General features: G+C 39.6%; 1 protein-coding gene across 4 annotated transcripts in view; it reads right to left on the reverse strand.

Moving 5' to 3' along the window:
- fndc3ba (fibronectin type III domain containing 3Ba) overlaps positions 1-14,130 on the reverse strand; it is a 200,357-nt gene that overhangs the window by 87,866 nt on the left and 98,361 nt on the right. For 3 of the 4 annotated variants that reach the window (XM_061969219.1, XM_061969218.1, XM_061969220.1), the window contains exon 4: positions 3,471-3,547. In XM_061969219.1, coding sequence (XP_061825203.1) covers positions 3,471-3,547 — 77 coding nt within the window. Of the gene's footprint in view, positions 1-3,470; positions 3,548-7,129; positions 7,222-14,130 lie in introns of those variants that run through there. The other variant, XM_061969221.1, reaches the window with a different exon arrangement.

Raw genomic sequence — 14,130 nt, forward strand, 5'->3', positions numbered from 1 at the left:
GCATGTCCCCACACACACACACACACACACACACACACACACACACACACACACACACACACACACACACACACACACACACACACACACACACACACACACACACACATTTCCAGCCTGTGTTCCCCCCTATCAGGTTTGTTGACGTAAGAGTGACAACATTTCCCGCTTAACAAACCCCCGGTGAGCCAATGACCCCACTTTCAGTGTCCCAGGATCACACACACCACACATGGACTTTGCTGACTGCTCTTGTGTCATCATTCAGGTCCTGGTCCTGGTCCTGGTCCAGCACACACCAAGAGGGAGTTTTCATCGTGACAATCACAGACAGTATCGCAGCACAGCACACACCAGGATGAAAGTTAAGTTAAAGTAGCAATGATTGTCACACACACACACAAGGTGTGGCCAAATTTGTCCTCTGCATTTGACCCATACCCTTGTTCACCCCCTGGGAGGTGAGGGGAGCAGTGGGCAGCAGCGGTGCCGCGCCCGGGAAATGATCATGACAATCACACCAGGATCATGACAATCACACCAGGATCATGACAATCACACCAGGATCATGACAATCACACCAGGATCATGACAATCACACCAGGATCATGACAATCCCAGACAGTGTATCGCCACTTTCTTCTGATAGAGAAAAGTGCTTCAAATTTGAGAATTGTTTCTCAAGAGACACTGGGACTCATTTTCATAGCAGAGACTACACTACTGGTGTGCTGATCCAATGTTGATATTGCTCCGATATCATTCAAAAAATCAAGTATATGATGCTAGTTGTGATATCATGTGCGATAAAAGCAGCCAGTGAACATCTAAATGTCCTCCAATAAGCACACAATTTCTTCTGTTTTAGTCAAAGTCTTTTACAAAAAGGTAAACATGCTAGGCTGTAGGCCACGAGGAGCTAGCAGCTACACAACAGCTCAGCACACAAGCTAGACTTCAAAATAATCATGAAACAATAGTGCAATGTAAAACATTAAATATCTTCTCAGCACTGTCCTTCACACACTTTTCTGCCTTCAAAAAAACAGCGCTGAGCTACACATCCGGTTGCACTACATTTAGGGTTTCTTCTAATGTACAAAGTCTGACGCTCTTTTTAGCTTTTATTGCCAATTTTATAATAACAAAAGGGGCCAATTCCAACAAGTATTTCCTCCACGTCTGCCTCCGCGCTTTTTATGGCCAGCTGAAATATTGTGTACATTATTTTAGAACGTCTTCTGGTCCAGTCCTTAATTATCACGGTGGCAGAGGGGTTAGTGCATCTGCCTCACAATACCAAGGTCCTGAGTAGTCCTGGGTTCAATCCCGGGCTCGGGATCTTTCTGTGTGGAGTTTGCATGTTCTCCCCGTGACTGCGTGGGTTCTACTCCGGCTTCCTCCCACCTCCAAAGACATGCACCTGGGGATAGGCCCCTCCCACCTCCAAAGACATGCACCTGGGGATAGGCCCCTCCCACCTCCAAAGACATGCACCTGGGGATAGGTTGATTGGCAACACTAAATGGTCCCTAGTGTGTGAATGTTGTCTGTCTATCTGTGTTGGCCCTGCGATGAGGTGGCGACTTGTCCAGGGTGTACCCCGCCTTCCGCCCGATTGTAGCTGAGATAGGCTCCAGCGCGCCCCGCCACCCCAAAGGGAATAAGCGGTAGAAAATGGATGGATGGATGGATATTGTGTACATTGTTTTATAACATCTTCTGGTCGAGTCCTTAATTACAGCTGAAATATTGTGTACATTATTTTATAACGTCTTCTGGTCGAGTCCTTAAAGGGGAACATTATCAGCAGACCTATGTAAGCGTCAATATATACCTTGATGTTGCAGAAAAAAGACCATATATTTTTTTAAACGATTTCCGAACTCTAAATGGGTGAATTTTGGCAAATTCAACGCCTTTCTAATATTCGCTCTCGGACGTTGTGACGTCACATCGGGAAGCAATCCGCCATTTTCTCAAACACCAGCTCTGTTATTTTCCGTTTTTTCGACTGTTTTCCGTACCTTGGAGACATCATGCCTCGTGGGTGTGTTGTCGGAGGGTGTAACAACACCAACAGGGACGGATTCAAGTTGCACCAGTGGCCCAAAGATGCCAAAGTGGCAAGAAATTGGACGTTTGTTCCGCACACTTTACCCACGAAAGCTATGCTACGACAAGAGATGGCAAGAATGTGTGGATATCCTGCGACACTCAAAGCAGATGCATTTCCAACCATAAAGTCAAAGAAATCTGCCGCCAGACCCCCATTGAATCTGCCGGAGTGTGTGAGCAATTCAGGGACAAAGGACCTCGCTAGCACGGCAAGAAATGGCGGCAGTTTGTTCCCGCAGACGAGCGAGCTAAACCCCCTATCGACCCTAGCTTCCCTGGCCTGCTGACATCAACTCCAAAACTGGACAGATCAGCTTTCAGGAAAAGAGCGCGGATGAGGGTATGTCTACAGAATATATTAATTGATGAAAATTGGGCTGTCTGCACTCTCAAAGTGCATGTTGTTGCCAAATGTATTTCATATGCTGTAAACCTAGTTCATAGTTGTTAGTTTCCTTTAATGCCAAACAAACACATACCAATCGTTGGTTAGAAGGCGATCGCCCAATTCGTCCTCGCTTTCTCCCGTGTCGCTGGCTGTTGTGTCGTTTTCGTGGGTTTCGCTTGCATACGGTTCAAAGCGATATGGCTCAATAGCTTCAGTTTCTTCTTCAATTTGGTTTTGGCTACCTGCCTCCACACTACAACCATCCGTTTCAATACATGCGTAATCTGTTCAATCGCTTAAGCCGCCGAAATCCGAGTCTGAATCCGAGCTAATGTCGCTATAGCTTGCTGTTCTTTCCGCCATGTTTGTTTGTGTTGGCTTCACTATGTGACGTCACAGGAAAATGGACGGGTGGTTAAAATCAGGCACTTTGAAGCTTTTTTTAGGGATATTGCGTGATGGGTAAAATTTTGAAAAAAACTTCAAAAAATATAATAAGCCACTGGGAACTGATTTTTAATGGTTTTAACCATTCTGAAATTGTGATAATGTTCCCCTTTAATTACGGCTGAAATATTGTGTCAATGATTTCATAACATCTTCTGGTCGAGTCCTCAATTATGGAATGATCAGCAGGCTGAATATTTAGTCAAGTCTTTTACAAAAGATACACATAGTAGGCTATGGGCTACTAGGAGCTAGCTGTTACACAACAGCTAAGCACACAATAGCACACAAGCTAGACATGAAAATAATCATAAAATAATATTGCAAAGTAAAACAAAGAATATCTTCTCAGCACTTTCCTCCTTCCGATGCTTGAAAAAACCCACTTCCATCTTTAGCTCTAAGCTACTGCTAGCGAGTGAGAGCGGATCTTCCGGGTGACATTCACTAGTGTCGACACCAACTTCCTGTCATGTTTATGTTTCCTATCATAAGCCCCATGTGGTGAGACACCAACCTGAGAAATATATCCTGGGGGCACGTGGATGGGAGGGATGGAGCCATTGGGGGACATCATGGGGACCTCAGCTGGACCTGCAGAAGGTAGACAAGTAAGAGAAGATCCAGTCAATCATCATCCATCTTCACTTTGGAGATGCTCTGCTGGTTAGCAGCATCATGCAACAATTCAAAATCATCCCAAAAATAACAAAATAATACAAAATGCCTGTGCAATTATAAACCCTACATGTTGGACTGACTTGAAATTTCTCACACAGCTCAATGTCCTTAAAAAGAAAACCTTTGAAAAAATACAAATACATCGCACACAAAAAAAAAAAAGCAGGCTTCGCTACACATCTTTAAAAAAATAAGGTTTTCCACAACATACAAGTGGAGCTAAAAACTCCTGTAACGTGTCAACACTTGACTCCTCCCTCTTATTTATTCACACCATGAAAGGAGTGGACTTGAAATTTCTCACACAGCTCTACAAAACACACTATATCGCTATATTTATATATTAATGTATGTGTATGTTTTGTATATATACAAATATATATTTATACATATACTGTATGTATATATATATGTATATATATATATAACACATATATACACATATATACTAGATATACATATATAGAGTAATAATACACATATATACATGTACATATAAATATGTGTGTTGTATATATACATATATATATATATATATATATATATATATATATATATATATATAACATATGTATATGTTGACATGTTACAGGAGTTTTCAGCTACACCTGTACATTTGGAAAACCTTATTTTTTAAAGATGTGTAGCGAAGCCTGCGTTGAATATATATATATATATATATATATATATATATATATATATATATATATGTATGTGTGGGAAAAAAAATCACAAGACTATTTCATCTCTACAGGCCTGTTTCATGAGGGGGGGTACCCTCAATCATCAGGAGATTTTAATGGGAGCATTCGCATACCATGGTTTATATAGGGCACAGAGTGGGTGGGTACAGGCTGGCGTAGGGGCGTGGTGATTGGCTCATGTGTTACCTAGGAGGTGTTTCCGTCTGTGGCGGCATGCTGTTACAATTTCGCTGCGCTTGTTGAGGGATGACAGGTCTGGACGGTAAATAATAAACAGTTTCTCTTTCAAGCATAGGTTGCATCTTTTATTACCACTATTGTAAGGTGTGCTGGATGCAAGAATTTGCCATGTTATTGAATATTCAACATTATTGTCTTTGAGGTCCCAAATGTGTTTGCTGAGTTCTGTGGTATTCCGCAGGTTTTGGTTCCTGAAAGAAGCCTTGTGATTGTTCCATCTGGTTTTAAACTCTCCCTCGGTTAATCCTACATATGTGTCGGATGTGGCGTGGCGCAGTGGGAGAATGGCCGTGCGCGACCCGAGGGTCCCTGGTTCAATCCCCACCTAGTACCAACCTCGTCATGTCCACAATTTCACCCTCACCTATGAACCCACGCCAGGAAACCAACCAAAAAAGAACAGAAAACGAAACGACATCATCTGGTACAACCCCCCATACAGCAAAAACGTCTCAACTAACATTGGCCACAAATTCCTCAGTCTGATTGACAAACACTTCCCCAAAGGCAACACCCTAAGAAAAGTATTCAACAAGAACAACATTAAATTGAGCTACAGCTGTATGAACAATATACGACAAATTATCTCAAACCACAACAAAACAATTGCAAATGAGCCGTCAGCCCCCGGACAGAGCGACCCCAAAACCAGCAAAGGCTGCAACTGCCGCAAGAAACCTGATTGCCCTCTCAACGGTGGGTGCTTACAAACATCAGTTGTTTACCAATCTAAGGTAACATGCAAGGACATTAACACATCCGACACATATGTAGGATTAACCGAGGGAGAGTTTAAAACCAGATGGAACAATCACAAGGCTTCTTTCAGGAACCAAAACCTGCGGAATACCACAGAACTCAGCAAACACATTTGGGACCTCAAAGACAATAATGTTGAATATTCAATAACATGGCAAATTCTTGCATCCAGCACACCTTACAATAGTGGTAATAAAAGATGCAACCTATGCTTGAAAGAGAAACTGTTTATTATTTACCGTCCAGACCTGTCATCCCTCAACAAGCGCAGCGAAATTGTAACAGCATGCCGCCACAGACGGAAACACCTCCTAGGTAACACATGAGCCAATCACCACGCCCCTACACCAGTCTGTACCCACCCACTCTGTGCCCTATATAAACCATGGTATGTGAATGCTCCCATTAAAATCTCCTGATGATTGAGGGAACCCCCTCATGAAACAGGCCTGTAGAGATGAAATAGTCTTGTGATTTTTTTCCCCACACATACATATATATATATATATATATATATATATATATATATATATATATATATATATATATATATATATATATATATATTATAAAACATCTGTCTCATTGCAGATTAGACAAACGGTCTTTTCCTTACACTAAACAAAAAAAAGTCAATATGTCAACTGATGTTTAAAAACTTTACACTCAGAATCTATTTTACGTTTCCCCAACAGTTTCACCATTTTCTTCCCTCGTGCACTAATTGACGTGATGATGTCATGTTATCGATGGGAAAATGCATTTTTAGACAATATGATTTGCCTGAGCGGCTCAGAGACCCCGAAAGTAACGAAGCGGTAGAAAATGGATTGATGGATGGGCTAGAAAGGACACATTAAAAAACTAAACAAAAAAAACTCCTGTAGCATGTGTCAAAAATTATTATTTTTTGGTTTTGACGCAGGCGGACCCTATCTGGCCCACAGGCTGTAGTTTGCGGGACACCAACAATAAGTCATTTGTGTACTGAGGATAACAAGACTGAGGATATTAAAGATATTTCAAAGCCACTAGGTGGCGCCACATGTATAGGACCATCATGGCAGCTGATAGGATCAAAGTCACTAGGTGGCACCACATGTATAGGACCATCATGGCAGCGGATAGGATCAAAGCCACTAGGTGGCACCACATGTATAGGACCATCATGGCAGCTGATAGGATCAAAGCCACTAGGTGGCGCCACATGTATAGGACCATCATGGCAGCGGATAGGATCAAAGTCACTAGGTGGCGCCACATGTATAGGACCATCATGGCAGCTGATAGGATCAAAGTCACTAGGTGGCGCCACATGTATAGGACCATCATGGCAGCTGATAGGATCAAAGTCACTAGGTGGCGCCACATGTATAGGACCATCATGGCAGCTGATAGGATCAAAGCCACTAGGTGGCGCCACATGTATAGGACCATCATGGCAGCTGATAGGATCTAATAGAATTAGCAGATTGAAAGTGATGTTGACTTTTCCACTGCCACCCCTGAACACACACACACACACACACACACACACACAGAGGAGATGTGTGTGTTGTAGGTCTGCGGCTGGTAAAGTCATTGGGAAGCCATTAAAAATGCAGGAAGTAGACATAGCCCTCCAAATAAATCACTTATTCTGACATTGAAAATTCAAATTCAGTCTATTTTCCTCACCCAAATATGCCAGACTGACCCCCCCACCCCCCGGCCTCAATCCTTTCCACTGACTTTCTCACCTTTATGCCAGACTGACCCCCCCGGCCTCAATCCTTCCCACTGACTTTCTCACCTTTCCCATTTTCGGGAATTCCCTCCAGCCCCTCGCCTCGCTTTTTCTCCTTCTCGTCCAGGTGTTAGTCACATCCTTCAGCTATTACTCACTTCATCCTTTTTCTGCATCTTTTCCTTTCTCGCCACTAAATGATTCCCTCTTTCCTCATCCCCCGCCCCCCCCCAGGTTGAACAAACAGTGCACACACGCACACACACACACACACACACACACAAACACACATTCTTGTATTTGTTACCTTCTTGAGACCTGAGAAAAATGCCTCTTTGGGAACAGCCTTTCTAGATATATAAAGAAGTGTATATACAAAATTAACAATATTTACATACTATGCAAATATTTAAAAAAAGCTTGTGAAAAATGAGTTGGAATTTCACAAGAAAAAGTTCACAATTTCACAAGAAAAACGTATAATTTTGGCAGTACTATAATAAAAGTCGTCATTTTACTCAACGCAAGTCAAAATTTTACAATAAAAACTGAACATTTGTGCAATATTATGATACAAGTTGGTATTTTACTCAATAACAGTCGCAATTTTACAAGAAAAGCTTAACATTTTGGCAATTTTATGAAAAGATTGGTCATTTTTGTTACGTCGGGCTGCGCTAGTAGCGTTCCCTCCAAGGCAGGAAACAAGCAGGAGCGGCGTGTAGGTAAGATTGAAAATTTTTAATTATTTTAAGGCAGGATCAAAAATACAAACGGAGGATACTAGCAAGCATGGAGCTAAAAAACACAAAAAGTCACCAAGGGTGAAAAACAAGGAATGCTCGTGTGTACAAACTTACTACATGCAGCCAGGATAAAAAAACAGGAGAAGGTAAATGTTGCCTACAGCAAACATTGACCCAGCAACTATTGCTGGGTGACAGGAAACTATAAAGGAGAGTGATTCGCCAAAACACCTGGTGGGAACACTAATTGCTAAACTAAGACAGGTGAGGAGAATCAGTAAGCAACAGTAAACAAGGAAAGAGGGTGCACCCAGGAAACAGACTCAAACAGAAACATGACCAACATAAATCATGCCATGACGTAACGGTCTATGACAATTTTACTCGACAAAAGACACAATTTTATAGGAAAGCTTTAAAATGTTTGCAATATAATAATAATAATCTGAATTTTACTCGGCAAAATTATGACAAAAGTCATAATTTTACTCAAAAAATGTCACTATTTTACAAGAACAACAAAAAAATTGGCAATATTGTGATAAAAGTCAGAATTTTATATGACAAGTGTCACCGTTTTGCATTAAAAAGTAATAATTTTACATAAAAAAAAGTAATAATTTTACATACAAAAGTAATAATTTTACGAGAAAATACTGCAATATTACAGGTAATAAATAGGGAAGTCCTTCTTTATCTTGTTTGATCATATATTGCTGCCTTTGTTTACTTTTGTATGCACATTAAACCAACAAAAAATCCTGACTTTGGAGCAATGTTCACGGACTCTAGTATTTGGCTCTCTATTAGATGCAATGTTATTGGGACCATGATTTATGTCCTCACTTGTTCACACCTCCTTATATGGAAGATACTGTTCCTTCTTCATGTCTCAAGAAGGGCAGAAATACAAGAATGTCCACACAACATGGAGCCCTAAAAAGACGAGAAATATCTTACTGGCACAAACACAAGCAGTGTGGACACACACACACACACACACACACACACACACACACACACACACACACACACACACACACACACACACACACACACACACACACACACACACACACACACACCAGGTAAAAGTCCACAGTGTGCTGAAGTGTGTCAGTGTGGTGAGAAGGTCACAGGTAGCACGAGACAGACCTCCTTCAGTCCTGTCTACTCGCGCGCCATGACGGGTATGAAAGTCCTCATTGAGGAGAAGGTCACGGCGTGAGGAGAACACACACACACACACACACACACGCACGCACGCACGCACACACACACACACACACACACACACACACACACACACACACACACACACACACACACACACACACACACACACACATTCCCATCTATGCCCCCTGAACTGGACCCAACAGGCCTTCTCCTCCTGCACCTTCACCAAAAAAAAAATACAAGACTGTCTTTGTGAGCTGCACACACACACACACACACACACACACACACACACACACACACACACACACACACACACACACACACACACACACACACACACACACACACACATATATAAAAAAGGCATGCACACACACAGCTGTAAGCCACATGCCTGCCATTTAGAAAAAGCTGCACATAATTTACTGGTTATTGTGTGTGTGTGTGTGTGTGTGTGTGTGTGTGTGTGTGTGTGTGTGTGTGTGTGTGTGTGTGTGTGTGTGTACATATAAAGTACAATCCTCCTCTCTCTCTCCAGCGTTTGCCCTTTAAGCGAGCAATAAGAGTCACAACTTCCTCTGCCTAATCCTGATGGAATTCCAGCGCCATGATAAGCCCCGCCTCCTCCATAAGCCCCGCCTCCTCCATCTGCTGCTTCCTTTTTCGCCTCCGACAGCCGTGAGAGGGCGGGTCAGAGGTCACAAGTTATGAGGTCATAACATGACCTTGAGGTGCGCTACAAATGTCCTCCCGTTATGTCCATTTTCAACAATACAACACTAATATTTGTTTATTGCACAATACAACACTAATATTTATTTATTGCACAATACAACACTAATATTTGTTTATTGCACAATACAACACTAATATTTGTTTATTGCACAATACAACACTAATATTTGTTTATTGCACAACACAACACTAATATTTGTTTATTGCACAATACAACACTAATATTTGTTTATTGCACAATACAACACTAATATTTGTTTATTGCACAATACAACACTGATATTTGTTTATTGCACAATACAACACTAATATTTGTTTATTGCACAATACAACACTAATATTTGTTTATTGCACAATACAACACTAATGTTTGTTTATTGCACAATACAACACTGATATTTGTTTATTGCACAATACAACACTAATATTTGTTTATTGCACAACACAACACTAATATTTGTTTATTGCACAATACAACACTAATATTTGTTTATTGCACAATACAACACTAATATGTGTTTATTGCACAACACAACACTAATATTTGTTTATTGCACAATACAACACTAATATTTGTTTATTGCACAACACAACACTAATATTTGATTATTGCACAATACAACACTAATATTTGTTTATTGCACAATACAACACTAATATTTGTTTATTGCACAATACAACACTAATATTTGTTTATTGCACAATACAACACTAATATTTGTTTATTGCACAATACAACACTAATATTTGTTTATTGCACAATACAACACTAATATTTGTTTATTGCACAATACAACACTAATATTTGTTTATTGCACAATACAACAGTGATATTTGTTCATTGCACAATACAACACTAATATTTGTTTATTGCACAATACAACAGTGATGTTTGTTTATTGCACAATACAACAGTGATGTTTGTTTATTGCACAATACAACACTAATATGTGTTTATTGCACAATACAACACTAATATGTGTTTATTGCACAATACAACACTAATATTTGTTTATTGCACAATACAGCAGTGATATTTGTTTATTGCACAATACAACACTAATGTTTGTTTATTGCACAATACAACACTAATATTTGTTTATTGCACAATACGACAGTGATGTTTGTTTATTGCACAATACAACACTAATATGTGTTTATTGCACAATACAACACTAATATTTGTTTATTGCACAATACAACACCAATATTTGTATATTGGACAATACAACACTGATATTTGTTTATTGCACAATACAACACTAATATTTGTTTATTGCACAATACAACACTAATATTTGTTTATTGCACAACACAACACTGATATTTGTTTATTGCACAATACAACACTAATATTTGTTTATTGCACAATACAACACTAATATTTGTTTATTGCACAATACAACACTAATATTTGTTTATTGCACAATACAACACTAATATGTGCTTTATTGCACAATACAACACTAATATTTGTTTATTGCACAATACAACACTAATATTTGTTTATTGCACAATACAACACTAATATGTGTTTATTGCACAATACAACACTAATATTTGTTTATTGCACAATACAACACTGATATTTGTTTATTGCACAATACAACACTAATATTTGTTTATTGCACAATACAACAGTGATGTTTGTTTATTGCACAATACAACACTAATATTTGTTTATTGCACAATACAACACTAATATTTGTTTATTGCACAATACAACACTATTTGTTTGCTGAACAATACAACACTAATATGTGTTTATTGCACAACACAACATTAATAATTGTTTATTGAACAACACAACACTAATATTTGTTTATTGAATAATACAACAGTGATATTTGTTTATTGCACAATACAACACTAATATTTGTTTATTGCACAACACAACACTAATATTTGTTTATTGAACAACACAACACTAATATTTGTTTATTGCACAATACAACACTAATATTGTTTATTGCACAATACAACACTAATATTTGTTTATTGCACAATACAACACTAATATTTGTTTATTGCACAACACAACACTAATATTTGTTTATTGAACAATACAACAGTGATATTTGTTTATTGCACAATACAACACTAATATTTGTTTTTTGCACAATACAACAGTGATTTTTGTTTATGAGCACCACATGTTGTCATGCAATAATGAATTGTTCACTCATTAGTTTGTTTGCTCACTGGTTTGTTCCCACATGCACTCAAAACATTCTATAGTTGTTGTCTTCCAAATTCACTATTTGTACACTGTTACTGTAGGTGTGTGTTACTATAGGTGTGTGTTACTGTAGGTGTGTGTTACTGTAGGGTGTGTGTTACTGTAGGTGTGTGTTACTGTAGGTGTGTGTTACTGTAGGTGTGTGTTAATGTAGGTGTGTGTTACTGTAGGTGTGTGTTACTGTAGGTGTGTGTTAATGTAGAGATGTGTGTTACTGTAGGTGTGTGTTAATGTAGGTGTGTGTTACTGTAGGTGTGTGTTAGTGTAGGTGTGTGTTACTGTAGGGGTGTGTTACTGTAGGTGTGTGTTAGTGTAGGTGTGTGTTACTGTAGGGGTGTCATACTGTAGGTGTGTGTTAGTGTAAGTGTGTGTTAGTGTAGGTGTGTGTTAGTGTAAGTGTGTGTTAGTGTGGCGTCCAACAGATGATGGAGGACCAGCCAGACGTTGTTGTGGGTTCCTGCGTGCAGCTGGCTTTGACAGCTGCATCGTGGGAAACATCTGATGAAATATTACATCACCTCCCTCCTCAGTGTGTGTGTGCGTGTGTGTGTGTGTGTGCGTGTGTGTGTGTGTGTGTGTCAATGTATGGAGGAAGGACAGCTGCAGTAGATCACAAGCTTGTTTCTGTTAAAAGACATTGGAGTTGAGTGTATGGGCTTGTCCTCTTTGTGTGTGTGTGTGTGTGTGTGTGTGTGTGTGTGTGTGTGTGTGTGTGTGTGTGTGTGTGTGTTGCTTGTATGTGCGCTGACCTACATACACGACAACAAGACGGATGTCCACACAACATGGAGCCCTAAAAAGACGAGAAATATCTTACTGGCACAAACACAAGCAGTGTGGACACACACGCACACACACGCACACACACACACACACACACACACACACACACACACACACACACACACACAACACGACATGTGTGGCGCCCCCTATGGGCTGTGATCAAATGCAAAAAAGTAGAACAGCAATGATTAATTGACTAAGTCAATATGATTGAAAAAAAGCTTGGATTTGTACTTTGTTGCTTCAATGATTTGCTTAGTAAGTGATGACTCTTGCTGGCCTGCTGCCTTCGGTCATGGCACCATTCCCTCATGATGTGGCCTCTATTGGTAACCTCACTAACAACTTTAACCACGACCTGCGTGACACCATTGATAGTATAGCACCGCTAAAGCAAAAAAGGGCCCCTAAAAGGTGTACCCCATGGTTTACAGAAGAAACTAACTAAAAGGCGCACCCAATAGTTTACAGAAGAAACTAACTAAAAGGTGTACCCCATGATTTACAGAAGAAACTAACTAAAAGGCGCACCCAATAGTTTACAGAAGAAACTAACTAAAAGGCGTACCCCATGGTTTATAGAAGAAACTAACTAAAAGGCGCACCCCATGGTTTACAGAAGAAACTAACTAAAAGGTGTACCCCATGATTTACAGAAGAAACTAACTAAAAGGCGCACCCAATAGTTTACAGAAGAAACTAACTAAAAGGCGCACCCCATGGTTTACAGAAGAAACTAGAGCTCATAAACTATCATGTAGAAAGTTGGAACACAAATGGCGTGCGACTAAACTTGAGGTTTTCCATCAAGCATGGAGTGATAGTTTAATAACTTATAAAGGCATGCTTACCTTAGCTAAAGCTAAATATTACTTAAATCTCATCCGCCTCAACAAAAACGATCCTAAATGTTTGTTTAGTACAGTAGCATCGCTAACCCAACAAGGGACTCCTCCCAATAGCTCTACCCACTCGGCAGATGACTTTATGAATTTCTTTAATAAGAAAATTCATTAGAAAGGAGATTAAAGACAATGCATCCCAGCTACAACTGGGTTCTATTAACACAGATACGACTGTATCTACGACGGATACTGCCCTCCAAAATAGTCTCTCTCTTTTTGATGAAATAACTTTAGAGGAACTATTACGGCGTGTAAGTGGGATAAAACAAACAACATGTTTACTTGACCCACTTCCTGGGAAACTTATCAAGGAGCTTTTTGTATTATTAGGTCCATCAGTGCTAAATATTATAAACTTATCACTTTCCTCTGGCACTGTTCCCCTAGCATTCAAGAAAGCGGTTATTCATCCTCTGCTCAAAAGACCTAACCTTATATATATATATATATATATATATATATATATATATATAT

This window comes from Nerophis lumbriciformis, linkage group LG08, assembly GCF_033978685.3.
Source record: "Nerophis lumbriciformis linkage group LG08, RoL_Nlum_v2.1, whole genome shotgun sequence".
In the NCBI taxonomy this organism is placed as follows: Eukaryota; Metazoa; Chordata; class Actinopteri; order Syngnathiformes; family Syngnathidae; genus Nerophis; species Nerophis lumbriciformis.